Source organism: Anabrus simplex, chromosome 6 (assembly GCF_040414725.1).
Source record: "Anabrus simplex isolate iqAnaSimp1 chromosome 6, ASM4041472v1, whole genome shotgun sequence".
NCBI lineage: Eukaryota > Metazoa > Arthropoda > Insecta > Orthoptera > Tettigoniidae > Anabrus > Anabrus simplex.
Window position 1 is genome coordinate 183,562,312 of NC_090270.1, and position 18,892 is coordinate 183,581,203.

Consider the following 18,892-nt stretch of genomic DNA (forward strand, 5'->3'; position numbering starts at 1 on the left):
GGCAAGCGCAGTGCAGACGTCTCGTAGAGTCGAGAACAATCCAGGCTGTTGCGTGTGCGGAGCAGGCGGCGCAGAGTGAGGAGCGCGAAGACACATGACAGTATTGATAAGGCAGACTCATTATTTCCTGTTTTTTCAGTGCAGTAAGTGTGTCACTTCTTTTAGGAGTTGTGATTTTAATAAATAGTGGCGTATATTTATTGTGAATACCGACCTATTCTTTAGTTATTAATTTAAAATCTAAATGTATGTATGTATGTATGTATGTATGTATGTATGTATGTATGTATGTATGTATGTATGTATGTATGTATGTATTAGATAACATATTTTAAATGCAATAAGGACTATACACAAACATACCTCGTCTGATGTAGCTTATAGTTGAATATGGTGTGAAGTGGAAGTCTTCTTTAAGATAGCCTTCAAATAATAAATGGGCTACGATAGCTTCACCAGTTTCCCGAGTAAATGTAGGTACCTTTACGTTATTCACTCGAAGATTTGCCTTCCCTTTTCCAAACCAAGCATCAACTAACATTTGTCCTACAAAAGCAGAAAGGAAAGAAAGTACCTTCAGATTTAAATCAATATATTTAAATTAAATGGTTTGCATAAATAATTTCATAGTAGCCCTCAAACTACCAAAATTAGGTCTACTGAAATTTTGAAACAGCATAAATTCAGACCAGGCAGAGAGGAAAGAATAATAGCATGGATTGGCCTCAAACGTAATAGAAAAAGAAATAGAGATATTTTTCAGGCAGAAACTATTAACCACTTCTTGCCAGTTGTAAGATACTGTTGTCTAGCTTTTGCAGGTGTTGTTATAGCCCAAACCTCCAGTAGAATAAGATACGATCACCAACACTTGAAGATATTAACAAGTAATATTACATGAGGTGACAAAAATATACTATCTGATCAAAAGTATCCTGACTTCTAAATCAAACCGTAATAAAATGATACCCACAATACAGATCCATTTTTCCTCTGATCGGTATTAAAAGGGATGGTTGCACAGTTGTACTTACCCTAAAACAATCATCACCATCAGAATTCATGTGTTAATGACTGCTATGCTCCCAGCTACTATAGTAGAGCAACAAAAACAATACCATATTTCTCCGAATCCAAGACGGGTTTTTTTTTTTCTCTCAGAATTTCATCTGAAAAGTCAAGGGTTGTCTTGCATTTGCGATGTAACAGTAATCAACACCACTGGTAGCTACCACGGTAGCCACACTACTTCCCTTTACCCTCCCACCGTGCACGCGCACAAAACTCAACTTTCTATGCCCGCGTCTTTATTATACATCGCTAGACGTGGCAGTGGATTGTACAGTACCTCTGTGTAACATTAATGGTTCTTGGAAAACAGTGAGGACAATGACATTCTACTAGCTTCTACAAAAATGTTTCTCAAATCCGCAGAATGGCATCAAAACATTAGGCCTACGTACTCTCTTGAGTTAATTGCAAGGTCGACCATAATGTACGTACTTCCGAGCCCCCGGTGCGCAGGAAATGTCATTTGAATTGGAACAGCAAGGATGCGACCCTTCGAATTCTTAGAAAGGCCATGGTTACTCAATGACAGAGTTATAATGCGTCTACTGTACCTGACGCTTAATAAAAGTAACAGTTTTATAAACAGCAGAAATATTTCTGTGATGGATCATCGTATTGTCGTATTATACATGTGGAACATGTATTGCCGGCAAATTTTCAACGGGTTCTCATCGATAAAGATAGCTTAAAAAATGCGTGCGGGGCTGAGTGGCTCAGACGGTTGAGGCGGTGGCCTTCTGACTCTAACTCGGCAGGTTCGATCCTGGCTCAGTCCGGTGGTATTTGAAGGTGCTCAAATACATCAGCTTCATGTTGGTACATTTACTGGCATGTAAAAGAACTCCTGCAAGACTAAATTCCATCACCTCGGTGTCTCCAAAATCCAAAAAAGTAGTTAGTGGGACATAAAACCAACATCATTAAAAAATGCGTACTGTACAGAAAATGCACTCAAAGGCCCGCAAAAAAGGATGCTTTACAGAAGTCGAAGGTGAAATCATGAGGTACGTGCACAAAAAATGCAAGGTGGAATGGTCATACTACGCTGCACAAAACTCATTGAGTTTCAAACATCCGCGTCTTTATTAAACTGTACATCACTAGCCGCTGAAACCGGCCGAAGCCAGCAAGCGAGACGTGCGTCTAGCGGCAGCCAGTTGTACCTGACGCTTAGTAAAAGTAACTAAAAATAATAATGTTATTGGCTTTACGTCCCACTAACTACTTTTATGGCTTTTGGAGATGCCGAGGTGCCAGAATTTAGTCCTGCAGGAGTTCTTTTATGTGCCAGTAAATCTACCAACACGAGGCTGACGTATTTGAGCATCTTCGAATACCACCAGACTGAGCCAGGATCGAACCTGCCAAGTTGGGTCAGAAGGCCAGCGCCTCAACCGTCTGAGCCACTCGGCCCGGCAAAGGTAGTCTAAAAATGCATACTGTGCAAGAAAGGCATTCAGTGGCCTGCAACATGGACGCTTTAAAGAAGTCAAACATGAAATTGTAAGATATGTGCGCGAAAAACGCAAGATCGCTATTTTGCTTCATGTCGCACTGACACAGATATGTCTTATGGCGATGATGGGATAGGAAAGGCCTAGGAAGGGGAAGGAAGCGGCCGTGGCCTTAATTAAGGTACAGCCCCAGCATTTTTCTGGTGTGAAAATGGGAAACCACGGAAAACCTTCTTCAGGGCTGCCAACAGTGGGGTTCGAACGCACTATCTCCCGATTATTAGATACTGGCCGCACTTAAGCGACTGCAGCTATCGAGCTCGGTAAAAACGCAAGATCGCAATGGCCATAACACAAGATGCGGTACAAATGCAGGCTCGCGAAGAGGAATTCCCTGATGTTTCAAAGGCAATATCAGATACCTCTAATGAAAATGATTAGGGAAGTAGATAGGATTTACATGATACTTGTGTGTGTTTATTTTATTTCTCAAATTAAATTTGAAATTTGTTATAAATAAAATTATGATTTCACAAAGCACTTTTTAAGTCTGAATTAACATTTTTGGTGGGAAAAGTGGTGGTAGTCTTGGATTCGGAGAAATACAGTAATTTTTTCTCCTACAAATATGTTATAAATTACAGGTAGAACAAAATTATATTAGCAGTTACAGTACATCTGCAGAACATTTACCTGTTTAGGAGATGTTTCATGACTAGATGTATTAGATTGGATGAAGAATACTATAAAGTAAAGATTTACTTTCCAGGCCTATTTTTTTAAAGTAAATCTTTCCACCCAGTATGCTTAGCTGTAAATATAAAGAGATCTAGTTCTTAAACTCTCTCAAAATTCAGTACCCTGAAGGTCTGCAGAAACGTATAGAGTAGCTAAATATACAAAATTTCAGATCGCATGCTCTCATAAGAAATATTCAGGAATTAGTTAATCTGTCCACAATATTATAAAATCCACAGCCTGTTTCCAGTCAATTGACCAGGTCAGGAATGGAATGAATGAATGAAGTCCCCATCTATCAGCGAGGATAGGAAATGTGCCAGCTGCCGAAACCTGTCGCACTCCTCTGACGCAATGATTAATGAATGATTAACGAAATGAAATGATATTAGAGAGTGCTGCTGGAATGAAAGATGACAGGGAAAACCGGAGTACCCAGAGATAAACCTATCCTGCCTCTGCTTTGTCCAGTACAAATCTCACATTGAGTGACTGGGATTAGTCAAACTGTCTACAAACGAAGGCCCAAATTACAGACATTTCAGATTACTATTATTATTATATATATTTCAGGAAAGTTTAAGTAAAGAATGGTAAGTAAAGTTATACTATCTCAAATGTGAAACAATCCAGGGTATAAATAGTGATATAGCAAATCAGTATTGACTACGGCAAACAATGCATTGATGGTCTCACTGCAAACGAATCTACAATTGATCAATGGATCAATAACTAACGTCATTTGTGAACTTCGGTAATGAAACACAGATGCCATCCAGCATGCCATAACTTAAAATGGAAACAAAGTACAGCAGTAGTTATTGGTAAATCTAAACATTACTAACTTTGTGTATAAGTTGAATATTTTGACTTATTTCTATCCACAGCAAACACACTATTCATCAACACAACAGACAACAGCAAGTGTTTTAACAATACTGGATTATTAGTAGACAAGTGTATTTTGTGTGCATTAAAAACAATTGATTATGATTAGACTTTATTAAACATTGTTTAATAACTTGAATATGAACATAACTACTCTGCCCTTCATTTCTCATTATATTGCACACTGTTATCCCCTTTACGTATAAAGTATGCTATGGAAATCATTGCTATCCTTCACAGAAAGGTTACAATTTTGTGTGGTCAGCACAACCAAATTTGAAGCTGTTGATTTCCATACTGCAATACATCTCATTTCGAGATTTTATAAGGTACCAAGACCATTTTTGTTAAAAATGAAATGCATGCATTCACCAGGCAATTAAAAATAAATTAAGGCAAAAACTGGGGTGCATCCGTTATGAGGTGGCAACCATTACATGAATAAATACGGCTTGAAAGTCATGAGTTCACCTTTTACAATTATGTAGTCCTGGGAGTCATGTGTTTACCACACAAAATGGGAGGTTCTTAAATGTTGGACACCCAATTACTTTTTTGTGGGTGTAAAAAGGGCGGGGAATGAGGTCTAATATGCAAGTAAATATGGTAATAGATGGGGATGGAAACACAAATATAACCTAGATCCATTTTAATGAAAACAACTAAGATTCTAGTATTTTTAATGTATGTACTGTATATCGTACTAATGCAAAGTTCTTAAAGAGACAAATACCTGTCAGTTTTGTGTCACTGCCAGCTGCATTAGAAATGACTTGATACAATGCAGAACAATACTCCTTTATTTCCACTTCTTTCCTCTCTCGAGGTTGTCTGCAATGGTCGCACATAGCTTTACAGTCCTTGTTTTCCCAAACTTCATCAAAATGAGAAGCAATAATCTGACGTCGGCATCTGAAAACAACATAAATGAATGGCGATTTCATGAAACCAGTGGAGGGAAGAGTATGAATTTTTTCGTAACTCTTCTGCTCTGCAGATACAATTTTACAAACTCAAAAGTGATTTGCATTTCTAGATAGCTAGATGAATGAATATTTAAAATTCACATCATAGAAACATACTGAGAATGGATACCAACCAAGATGAATTATTTATAGAGCTTGAAACCAACTAGGGACTTTTCTCTTATGCAACATACACAGTAAATAATGATTTCATATGCCTCTGACATGTCATAGAACTAAAAAAAATATTATTCATATAAAACTGTTATTCTTTATACTTCTGCTGAATGTGGCTACAAGAGTAATACTTGTAAAAAAGGCTGTAGCCAGATAAAATAGCAGTGGCAGCTTGTGCCATCTGATAGGAGGAGAGTTCATGTTAATTCCTAATTTCGTCAATGGACAGGTCTTGCTATAAAAAATAAAAAACATTAATAACCAGACAAATGGATTTTAATTAATACATACTCACCTAATTAATCTGCTTGTGGGTAAAGTTCATTCTCCTTTCCTAGCTCAGCAAAATGGTTGATGATCTTTTCATCGAAGTCGGGTATAAAGAGTAGATTTTTTGCAATTGAACACACACCTAGCAAGAGCTTTAAACCTATCTTCCTTCATTGTGCTTCTAGCAAAAGTTTTTATCCTTTGAGCACTGAGAAGCATCTTTAACATTTTACAGTGGTCATGGAAAAAGCACAAATACATGGGCATAAAATGAAATCCCAACAACAAGAAGGATTAATAATACCAATATAATGGTCCGTTATTGGACATCATAAATTTTCCAGCTAACTCATTCTTGGTTGCCTGCATTTTGCCCTCGTGTGCTAAGTTAGGCTCATTAGTTGGGACTTAGCACACCACCCAAGACGCAAGGCTAGTGCATACCGTGGAGGCCACTGCATAGGCTACTTGAAGCCACCAGCAGTGCCAATGCACTATACCATTATATTGGTATTATAAATTTACTCATTCAGGACAAATATTTTAAATTCCCTATGGGAATCAACATCTGTATTAACAAGAAGGATTTGTGCTAGATAAACGAAATTCATTTTTTGCACATCTGAAAATTGATGCCTATTCAAATTTGTGCTCTAGTCGATGAAGAGTGGTACTAGTAGCATCACTAAGACCTTGCAAAGCAAGTTTACTATAAATACGCACTGTACACTTCGTGAGCTTTAGTCATCGTCCAGTACTGATGTCATGATGTGTGAGTCAAACATGCCTTTAAGGAGATGAAGAAGGCAATATCAGCAGCCTGTTTAAAAAAAAAAAATTATATTTGTTCATGGTGTCGACCTCTGCAGATCTTTTGCCACTACTTTCACCATACGATAGGAACCTGCGTGTAACTGTAATTGCGGAAGTGTAGAGTGTTGAATGTGAGGAAAGGAACGTTAAGGACGACACAAACACCCAGTCCCCAGGCCAGGGATATTAATCATTTACAATTAAAAACCCCTCACCCTGTCGGGAATAGAACCCGGGGCCGCCAGGTGACAGGCGGACGCATTGCCCCCTACACCGCGGGGCCGGACATCAGCAGCTTACTGAGTTTGAATGAGGCTGTGTAATAGGGCTACGAGAAGGTGAATGTTCTTTCCATGATATTGCAGAAAGACCTGGCAGAGATGCATCCATAACGCATTGGGTAAAACTATACAAAGGGGAACTCAGGATTATTACATAGAATGTTACTTGAAATGCTTCCAATTTTACCTTATAATGATCGAGGAAGAGAGATGTGTTCAATACGCTTGCCAGGGACCAACTTGCCCGCTCCTAGAAGTACATTTACTTTTATAATAAGAAATACTGTTTTAGACGCCATACTCCATTGCTTATAACGGTGATTGGTTCGTGTAAGTAAGAGGATGACGTCACTGACACCTAGGAGGAGGCCAAGAATTTGTTACCAACCATTGCAGAAAAAAAAAATTATGAAGCGGCCCGGGAAGTTTGAAATGGCCTCGGTGCGAGAAATAAAGATCATTTATTAGATTTAAGGTATTTTTGCACCTCGAGGCAAATCTCTGTCATGAGAACAGTGGCCCCTTCGGGGCCACACTCCCTTCGAGAGGCTCTTTTCTATCACCGTGGCGCATACTGTCCACACGGCAAGAATAAAAGTATAGCCATATCAAACCAACAGTTGGCAGCATTGTCGTTCCTCTCGGCGCTCTCTCTCAGAGCTACTAGTGCGACAGTGAACTGGCGTGCGCCACCTAGCGGTCACTCGTGTTACTAAACCGCGAGTGCTCCTTACTATAGCTTCGCCATGCAGGGTTGGCAACAATGGTCACGGAAAGGCACTGTCTCAAGAAGACCGAGTTCCGCTCGCACACGGCCCAACTGAGAGAGAAGACCGCTGTATTCACCGCATGTTTGTGCTGGATCATACTGCATCTGCAGCAGCCATTTGAGCTTAAGCTCGTACCAAAATGACACACCGAACTGTAACAAATTGATTACTCGAGGGACAGTTCCGAGCTAGACATCCTGTAACGCTCGTGTCACACTAACTCAGAATCACTGCTCTCTGCGACTTCAGTTTTGCCAAGCTAGAACTCATAGGAGAGCGGAGTGGAGATATTTTGTGTTCTCAGATGAGAGACATTTCCGTCTTGGTGCTAGTGATGGCCGTAGGTTGGTAAAGAGGAGGCCAGCTGAGTGTTTGGCACCAAGCTGTCTCGACATCGACACACTACCTACACCAGGAGTTATGGTCTTGGGAGCGATTTCCTTCGACAGCAGGAGCACTCTCATTATTATCCCAAGAACTTTGACAGCAGATTTGTACGTCAGACTTGTGAGTGAACCAGTTGCAGTCCTATTCATTCGCAGTATTCAAGGGGGTGTTTTCCAACAGGATAACACTCATCCTCATACCACTGCTGTCATCAGTGTGTCTACTAATTGCCTTGTCGTGAGAGATCACCAGATCTTTCATGCACTGAGCTCGTATGGGACATTATAGGATGACAAATCCACCATCATCCAATACCAGCATTAACTATTCCTGATTTGGCTGACCAAGTACAACAGGCATGAAACTCCATCCCACAAAATGACATACAACACCTATACGATACAATGCTTGCAATCAAAATCATGACGACTACAGAGGCTATTAATGTACCACCATATCACACATCTTCTCGTGCATACTTGAATATGTGATCTGGAAACTTTAATCAAATAAATATGTAACCTAGACAATTGCTTAGCCTAAATTGCATTCCTCTGAACGAATGTGAGGGCTTGTGTGCTTGCTGATCGTTGAACACTGAAAAGTAAAAGTCCCTAAATAGGGACCTGGTCAAAGCCTCAGATGACAACCTTATCCGGAGCCTTGCTCATTATGGAGTTTCCAATATTAAACATTTCAAGAGGCATGTCTGTGACAATCTCTATGACAAGGGGCCTTTCGTTTGAACCTTTGATTCAGAGACACTGCCTGTTTGTCCATATTTTCCTTCTCCTATTAAGTGCTACAACTGTCAGTGGTTTGGCCACATCTCTATGCGCTCCCAAGGATCAAAAATGAGGGGCAAGTAGAAAAGGGAAGCATGCCAGTGTGGAATGCACACCACCACCAGTGTGCATTAACTGCATTAATGAAAATACCCCTCACTCCACGGACTGTCCAACATTTGAGGAGGAGAAAAAGATCCAGCAGATTAAGACTCTGGATAAACATTCTTATTCAGAGGCACGGAGGAACTTCAAATCAATGCTTCTTTGGAATTCTCAGTCTCCTTTGTGAGAAGACAGCTAAAGTACGCGTACCTTCACAAGGTTTGTACCTCCTCACCATAAACAAGTCCATTAATAAAACAGTTCTAAAAAGTTTCAATTTAAGCTATCAGTAAGTGTGTTACTGCTGAAGTCGTCTGGGAAGGTCTCCTCCCAGGTATGTTCATTTGAGGAAGTTTCTCCCCTCACCCTTGTCGGGGAACTGTCTTTTCAGCAAAGGAGACTGAGAATTTCAAAGGAGCATTGATTTGAAGTTCCTCCATGCCTCTGGATAAGAAAGTTTATCCAGCTAGGGCTGGAAAATCTGCTTCCTGCATTCCTTCAAATGCCCAGAAAGAGGAGGAGAAGGGAAAGCCTCAGCGCTCCCCTACAGAGTTGGAGAAGAAGCCTCTTCCATAGCGATCAGGGATAGTATCTCCAGAAAAGCCTGAAAAATCATCTGGCAGCCCTCCTCCAAAGAGTGTGAAAACAGTGGGCAAGAGTGAGGGGTCTCAGAGTCCACTTGCTTAATCACTTTCTGGGGAACCAAATTCTCCCGGGAGCCCACAGTTCCCGATCTGTTAGCTCACCATCTGCAGACTGCTCAGTTGTTGTGTCTCTCCCTGCTGAGGAGAACATGGAAACTGAACCACTCATTATAATAGAAGCGGACAACAACGACAGCGGAAAATGGTAGATAGCTGGACGAAAGAAGAATAAGCAACTGTCCTAAACTGTTTCCAACTAGAGAATACAATAAGTGTAAACAAAAGCAAGTGACTTTGACTGCTTCAAACTTCTTTCCTTCTTCGTCAGCCCAGTAGATAGTCCATTTTAAAATTTTAAAATACGAGTTGTTTCTGAAAGTTTTAAGTTTAAAGTATAGAATGCAAAAGCATTTTATCAATTGAAAATTACATTATTGTTCTAAGCTTCTGGTCAATAAGTGAAATATCTGATATCTGCTCAAGGAAATCCCTATTTATCTCGTATTGGTAGCTGTCAGCCGTGAGGAAAGTCATGCGCGATTGCATGACCTTGAGTCAGTTCGTTTCAATCGCGCTTCAATGGCTGGTGCTGTAAAGCATAAGCGAGGGAAACCTATGAAAAGTGGAGAGAAGAGTATTGCTTTAAACGTAATTACAGTAATAACTTTATGGAAACATATCCTGACAGTGAATGACAATTCAATTGACAATATTGTGAAATTAACAACAGAGTTCACAGGTGTGTCTGTTTTGAGTGTTTACAGAGTGTGGAAATAATTTTCTACTACCAGCTGTGTTACCACACCGAATAAAAAGAGGCCACATGTTATAAGTATTTTGGAGATGGAGTGCGATGAATTTGTTCGTTCTGCTATCCGGAGGAAAGTGCACATATTTTTTAAAAACAATAAAAACCAAACCAAACCAAACCCCATGGCACTACAGCTCTTGAAGGGCCTTGGCCAACCAAGCGACCGCTGCTCAGCCCGAAGGCCTGCAGATTACGAGGTATCATGTGGTCAGCACAATGAATCCTCTCGGCCGTTATTCTTAGCTTTCTAGACCAGTTAAAAACAATAAACCCCCTAAAATTAACAAAGTGTTATTGGCTATAAATTCTGATTCTGAACTTCCAGATTTTAAAAAATCCTCCCTTCACATGCTACTGAAAGAAATAGGTTTTGAGTTCATAAGTAGAAATCGGAAAAGAGTCGTAGTAGACAGAGATGATATTATATTGTGGATAGGCGTTATCTCCGCAAGATAAGAGAATTTACAGACAAGGATTAACAAAGGATATACACCATCAATGGCATGGCGAGACACTACCGTAAAGTAGAAGAAACAGGCATTTCTTTAGGGTTTAAGCACAGGGCTAAAAAAATCCAACAGTAAGGGGTATTCGACTTACAGTGTTACACACTGGAAGTTATGACGTTTTGTGGAGGGTGGTGATCTTGTGTTCAAGTCTAAAAAGTATAGAGACTATCAACTGGTGAGGTATTTAAATTGTGGTTTGAAAGAATATTACCAAAGCTGATGCCTGGTAGTGTTATCATGTTCATCATGATGTGAAGTTAGAACACATCCCAAACAAATCCCGGAAGAAAGCTGAAGTAATTTCATGGCTGAGAAGTCAACATGTAACATACGATGAAGGACTTGTTAAAACCAAATTGCTGGAACTGGTGAAGACTCACAGGTCTCGGTTCGAGAAATATGTAATAGATGACTCAGTCGAACAAGCGGGCCACACTGTACTCAGACTGCTCCTGTATCACTGTGAATTAAACCTAACAGAGATGGTGTGGAGTCAGATCAAATGTTATGTTGCCAGCCTTAACACCACTTTCAAACTTCATGACGTGCGTAAACATCTCGACACAGCATTTCGTGAGGTGACAGCTGATCAATGGTGGTGCGCGAAGAGAGAATACAATGAGGGACCTGGAAAGTGCCACAGATACTGTAATTGAAAAAAAATGGTTATCAATTTAGGAGAGGATTCTAGTGATGCAAGTGACAGCGAATCCTCCGATCTACAGGGAATCAAGCCTCTTGCAGGTTTGGATTAATGAAATAATGAAATGTCACGTAAGTAGGCATGCTTATTAATTTTCATGGCAAATATATTTTATAGCAATGATGATGTATTTTTGTTTCTGTATCTCATATATGTTCATATGTCTATATATGTCAATTTTCATTTACTCTATGTTCATACTGACGTAAAGAGCAGGGCAAGACACATGGAACTTGTGGAGTGATACAAAATGTTTGTTTATGTCTACTGTGTTCTTCCATTGGGAATAGTTCAATTTTGTTACCTTTTATTTTCAATTTGCTTTACGTTGCACCAACACTGATATCTCTCATAGCGATGATGGTATAGGAAAGGGCTAGAAGTCGGAAGGAAGCAACAGTGATTGAGAAGAGATTCAAAGTACTTCGCTATAATCTGGCAATTTTCTTTTTCATTATAAGCTAGTTTCCCATCAGAGTTTTTGAACTTAACTTGCCTAGGTCATGGCTTGCATACTGTTGCCTGGGAAACACAGTAAAATATTCTGGATTTTGATAGGTTGATATCACACATGAAAAAGGTATATCTGTCAAAGCTCCATGGAGGGTGGCAAAATTTCCACCTCAACCAGTACTTACTTGTTGGGGTACATAGCTTGATATAGAATATGAAATCAGAATCGGCATTGCAAGAAGTGTGTGTCTGTGTGTGCAACCATGATATCTGTTTCAAAATTCACTGGCATGTCATCATTGGTGCTGCTTTATCATGTCAAAGGATGGACATTAAAGGCTTTGGCAATGAACCAACCACAAGCCTTTGAAATGTGGACTCATCACAGAATGTTGAAGATCTCATGGGTAAACCACACTACCAACAAGGAAGTACTCTGCTGTGGTGGAAAATCATGCATGCGTAGTCTTAACCCTTACAAAACGCAGGAAAGTAGCCTCTTTCAGTCACTTCTTCTGAAATTACAAGAACAGCCTGATGTAACTGACCACAAAAGGCAAGGTAAAGGGAAGTGAAGACTTGGGCTGAGAAGATTATCCTTGGTATAGGTTCTCCAATGCTGGTTCGACATCCGTGATACGCCAACCCTGATATGGGAAACGCTAAATAGGAGAAATTAATGGTGGTTAACACCCTTGTGAGAAGGCACAGAAGAAGAAGAAGAAGAAGAAGAAGAAGAAGAAGAAGAAGAAGAAGAAGAAGAAGAAGACGAAGAAGAGGAGGAAGAAGAAGAAGAATGTCTGTACAATTTGTTGCAACAAATATCCAGTAAATAAATACACTAAATTGATCAAAATCATAGGATGCCTATACACTTCATTTACAGGTTCGGGTCTTGTCCAGGCAAACTAGTGCCCAGCTAAATAAGCAAGAGTATTACAAGGTCAGTATGATGATTTTCTTGGCTGTATTGCTTGCTTTTCTTGACAGTTACCTAAATTGGTATAGGCAGAAATATAAGAAATAGAAAACTCATACCTAGGTTTAGTGCACAGAAGTTACATATTACAATTAGCTTTCTCTACCTCAACAGAGAATTTAAATTGTTGGCTAGTTCCTGAACTAAAATAAAAAATAAAAAATGAAAATTGTTCATATTAACCTGACTTTGTCCAAACAGTAAGCAACAATTCCATACAGGTTCTCCAACCCAGTCTGCTGAGTAAACACCATAGTGCTCAGTCGAAATATATCAGCAAATCGGTAGAAAAGAATACAGTCTGATGGCTGGTTATCTCTACCTGCTCGGCCACTCTCCTGAAAAAAAAATCATACGATAAATTTTACATTTATTTCGCATAATCATGAGCATGGAATGGTGTTTCTTTGTCTCAGGAAAAAAAAAGGCAAATATGTTGAGTATTCTGTATTACTATGTTAAGTAACATCCAAAAACAATAACCATTTTGTTCTCTATTGGCTACAAAACATATCACTAAATGTGAAACAAGATTTAATAATAGGGGAGGAAAGAGGGAATACAGACAAGGAGGAATACATAGAATAATGTATAAAGCCAAACAGCCAAAGGTAGAATATCAGGTACATCGTCAAACTGGGAAAGGTACAACAGAAAGATACAAACCAAAAAATCTTTTTATCCCTGACCACCCAGAAGAAACATGTTTTACTAGCACAAAGCAGTGTGATAACTGAGCAACACTGTCACTGGCTTCTTACCAATGTAACCATGGATCAAATCCCAGTTAATGTATGTGGGATTTTTAAAATGAAATATTATGTCCCAGTGGTTCACATTCCATATAAAACTAGAGGTCCTTTGACTTTGATCACAATGATATAGATGTTGATTCCCATAGGGAACTTAAAATATTTGTCCTGAATGAGTAAATTTTTAATACCAATATAATGGTCCGTTATTGGATATTACAAATTTTCCAGCTAACTCATTCCTGGTTGCCCTCGTGTGCTAATTAGCTGGAAAATTTGTAATGTCCAATAACGGACCATTATATTGGTATTATAAATTTACTCATTCAGGACAAATATTTTAAGTTTCCTATGGGAATCAACATCTATCATCTGATGGCCAGGCAGGCATCAATTTTTGGAAATGAGACATAGCTCTCATAGTGCATTGGCACTGCTGGTGGCTTCAAGTAGCCTATGCAGTGGCCTCCACGGTATGCACTAGCCTTGCGTCTTGGGAGGTGTGCTAAGTCCCATCTGACGAGCCCAACTTAGCACACGAGGGCGAAACGCAGGCAACCAGGAATGAGTTAGCTGGAAAATTTGTAATGTCCAATAACAGACCATTATATTGGTATTATATTTGATCACAATATCAATAAACCATGTAAAACCACAAGCTAGCTTCTTTGGCTGTTTACTTTTCTTATTACACAATAACTGCCTCTCTTTTCCCACTAATTTACAGTCCGATCATGCTAACTTGAAACTTAAGATTATGATAACTATTTAATAATAGATAAAGAAACATTAACCAATTTGTTAACTGCAGTGTCACCGTACATTTAAAAAAAGGGGCAATTTCATTGACACAGAGAAAAACTGCCATGGTGTGATTCTTGGCAACTGCAGAATTTTCAAGGAAATACATTTTTCTATGAGAGTATCCCTGCAAGCTTTGGGAAGAATCGTAATGAAAACTTGCAATGCAATAATAAAGATACTGGCTCCAACACTTAATGTTTTACAGCAAGCATACCGTAAGCTGCTTGTCTTTTAAGCTGAGTAATACTGATTCCTCGTGTCCCACAGTTCTGGCAAAGTACAACAAACCTCAATAAAGATAAGGGTCGCATCTTGTTGCATGGAGCGGGATACTACCATCTTGATATTATAAAGCCAACTGGGGGAACTGTATGATAAACTGCGTGATCTGAACAGTTAACAATGCAAAAAAGGACCCATTTTGCGCAGTTCACAAGAAACTGTGTAATTAACTGTGCTACCTGCAAAGTTCATATACTTATTCATTCAAACATGATTTCAAACAGTAAAAATGAACAGTTTACCTGAGAGTGTATGGGAGTCTTAATGAATTCTACATTTTTAAAATGATAATTTGATTTAAGACATTTAAGAGAAGGGTCAGCACAATTACTGGGGATTTAATAATACTAGGACATCCTATCTGCAGAGGTGATAAACAAGGAGGGCCCTAGCTCCGGGTAATGAGTGAAGAACTCAATGGCATCTGCCGTGCAGAAGATGTTCTTTCGGTACAGTGTAAATGGCAGAAAAGGCAGCGCTGTACTCAGGTTCAACATGAGTAAAAGATTCATCATCAAAAAGGTGGAGAAGATGGACTTCAGTATGGCAGAGCTGATGGAGGAGGCTGTCCAGGGTTAAGTGGACATTTCCTGATGGAGGTCAGCAGCCGCAACAGTACTATGTAGTGGCACGTAAGGATGCACACCTGTAGTAGCCTCTACAGTTCCCACACTGCGGCACAGAAAGGAAACGGAAGTCCTACTGCGCTAACTTTCCAAAACATTCAATATGGTTACGGTTAGAGTTACTAAAGCATAGGCCCTTAGTCCAGTGCACCCCTTAAGTAGGGAGAGGGTGCTAAGAATTCTCCCAGAGACAAATAGTGATAAGTTTCAATATACAACAAAAGAACAAGAGTTGCCACTTGGAACGTACAAAGTTTGTATACAGCTGGAAAGCTTGCAAATGTTGAAGCAGACAGGCAGCATAAGTTTTTAGGCCTTGGTGAAGTTAGACAGCCTGGATCAAGGACACACAAGACTGAACATGGGGTCCTATATTAATCTGGTAGTGATGATCCTGATCATCAACATGGAGAAGCTGTGCGCTTCTTTTCTGATCTGGTGAAGTCAGTCATAAATTTCATTCCCCAAGGAAATCAAGTTATACTTCTTAAACTGCACACTTCACATCATGCCATGAACATTGTCCAGGTTTGGCTCCAATGGGAGATGAAGACTACAAGTTGGTTGAGGATTTCTATTCCACTCTTGAGAAGGCAAAGAAAGCAGAGATAACAGTGGTCCTCGATGACTTCAACACAAAGATAGGTTTTGGCATGGAGGATGGCAATCTTGGTCAATATGGTCTTGGCTTCATCCTCATTAAGAGTTATCTGAAAAGGTTCTTGAAAGTGGCTAAAACCTACCCAGATAGGTTTTGGCATGGAGGATGGCAATCTTGGTCAATATGGTCTTGGCTTCATCCTCATTAAAAGTTATCTGAAAAGGTTCTTGAAAGTGGCTAAAACCTACCCAGATGCGGATGTTAATAGTGACCACAATTCCATCATCATTGATTTCAAACTCCATCGCTTTGTCAAGATCAGACACTCTGAAAAACCTAGGTGCATTCATATAAGGAGACTTGAAATCTCGAGGCACAGGCTCAAACAACCTTGAAGCTTGAGTGCAGTAAACAGCTTGGGAACAGTTGATATTGAATCACAATGGAGTGTTCTAAAGAATGTACTCATTGATACTCAAGAAAGAGACATTGGATATTCAAGCAACCCAAAGAAGCAACCATGGATGACAGATGAAATATTACAACTTATTGAAGAAAAACAGAAACTGACACACAAGGATGAAAATCAGTATGAAGAGCTGAACAGGGCAGTGCAAACAAAATGCAAGGAGGCAAAAGAACTGTGACTGATGAAAAGATGCAGAGAAATAGAATATCTTCTGGAGAAACATGAGTGCTTCAACCTCCATAAGAAAATCAAGGAACTTATGGGGAAATACAGCAAGCCATATAAAGCTACACTGAGGGATGCCAACCCTGTATTGATGAATGCAACAAACCATGTCCTGACATAACTAAAGAGGAAGTACTGTATGCTATCAAACTTCAGAAGGAAGGTAAAGCTGTGGGTCTGGACAAGATATATGAAGAAACTCTCAAACTCATTCCTGAAGGTGATTGTAGGGCCTAAGCATGCTAACTGCACTATTCAACACAGTTTATATGGCAGGAAGAATTCCATCTGAGCAGTTAAGATCAACTTTTGTTACCATACCTAAAAAAAGCTATTGCATCATATTGTAATGATCATCACATGATCAGTCTATGTTTCATGTCTTAAATGTATTCCTACATGTCAGCCACACTCTTATCTATGCAAAATGTGAACCCAAATTGGTTTTGGAGCAGGAACTCACAAGGCTCTTTTTTCTTTAAATGCTTTGACCCAGAGATATATGGATATGAATATTGACATGGACACATGCTTCATCGATTATCGAAAATCTTTCAATTGCATATCTCATGCAAAACTTGCTGAGGTTTTAAAAACTACTGGTGTTGATGCTAGTGACCTACATTACAGACTATAAATTTCATTTTCCGTATTGGCGGTTCAACTCTTACAATAATACCGGTATATGTATTTATTGAACCTCCTATTCAGTACATTATTAATAGATTAATGATCTACATATCATCACTCGTCTCTACTGGAACCACACAGCAGAGGTCAAAATAGAGGGAGACACAACTGAGGACATAACTATACGGAGGCGTGTGTAACAGGGCTGTGTTCTGTCCCCTCTCCTTTTTAATATCTACTCTGAGACAGTATTCAGAAGAACAGGTGAGGATGTTAACTTAGGCATCAGGATCAATGGCAATGTCATTAATAACATCTGCTTTGATGATGCTATGGTTGTGTTAGCCAGGGGCCTTACTGATCTTCAAATTAATATTAACTAGCTGATATACCAACGCTTCACTATGGAATTCTCAGAAAGACTGTCTTTGTGGTTTTCTCAACTGAAGTCAACATAGATCATTACAATGACGTCAGTAGGAAAGTAGTGATTATAAGCAATGTTATCATATAAAATACTTGATCAAATGAAAAAACGCACATTTTCTCACTTTTAATGAACAGTCCAAAGTTCCAGTGCTGGAATGACCACGAAGTAGGCAGCCGCGAACACTTCTCTGCCATTATTTCGTTAATTGCGCACATTGGTCAATCCAATCAGCGTGTCAGAGTAGGGATCATATAGCTGGAATACTATGATGAATCGGTGTGTTACGTACCACCAGTATCAGAAAATGTATGAACCAGAGGAATGCTAGAAAAGAAAGTTATGTAACTTCCCTGCTATTTCCTGCCAATATTCAGGCAGACTGTTATACTCGGTACACAGCAGTAATCCCAGTAATCCCGTCTATCGGAGATGAGTGGCAGCATAAGAGACAAAGAACATCTCAACAAACAATGGTCAATGCACTGTTATTGTTGATCAATTTTATGATCTTTTGATATTGTAAGACTTCACATTCAGTTTTTTTCTGACTCCGTGATATTAGAGCATCTTATAAAATTATTTATAGTGTAAAATGTAGTTCCTTATTCCCCGACTTTGCATACCGATTTTCATTAAAATCTGTTTACCCATTTTCTTGTGACTCGGCACTGATATGGACTCAGCAAAAAAATCCAAATTCATGAATATCTCTGTTATCATAGCTGGTTCGGTGAAAATGTGCGAGACATAAATGCTCAGAAATTTTATACTATATAACTTCAGATATGTAGTATTTATCGACAGGACCACTAATAACATAAATATTTGAGAATAAAATTTTAGGCCTTCCCCTAAACTATCATTTCACTCGGCGTGAATAAAATTATTTCTGGCCCAGATTGTAGCGACTTAATTCCCCGACTTGACATACTGATTTTCATTAAATTCTCTTCAGCCGTTTTCTCGTGATGCACGTATGTACATCATCATCATCAATGTCCCACTCCAGTCGCCTGGGTGTGGTTAACAAGCCACCTCCACTCCTTTCTGTCCTTCCACTTTTCCTGCTCCATTACTTCCACTACATCCAATCCAGCTTCTCTAATGTCCTTCCAAATCTCATCCATCCACCTTCTTCTCTGTCTTCCAACTGGTCTCTTTCCCTTAACTTCTCTTTCCAATTCCCCTCTTGCTACCCGTTCCTTTCCCATTCTTTTTACATGTCCGAACCAACTCAGTCTTGCTTTCTGTATGTTCTGTACTAATGGTC

At 39.4% G+C, this 18,892-nt stretch overlaps 1 protein-coding gene across 1 annotated transcript in view; it reads right to left on the minus strand.

Annotated features, from left to right (window-relative positions):
- Positions 1-18,892, minus strand: part of LOC136876272 (ATP-dependent DNA helicase Q1) — an 82,649-nt gene that overhangs the window by 11,126 nt on the left and 52,631 nt on the right. Inside the window, exons 9-11 of the mRNA XM_068228259.1 lie at positions 12,987-13,141; positions 4,885-5,063; positions 364-546 (exon numbers count right to left, since the gene is read on the minus strand). Of these exons, the coding sequence (XP_068084360.1) occupies positions 364-546; positions 4,885-5,063; positions 12,987-13,141 (517 nt within the window). The remainder of the gene's footprint in view (positions 1-363; positions 547-4,884; positions 5,064-12,986; positions 13,142-18,892) is intronic.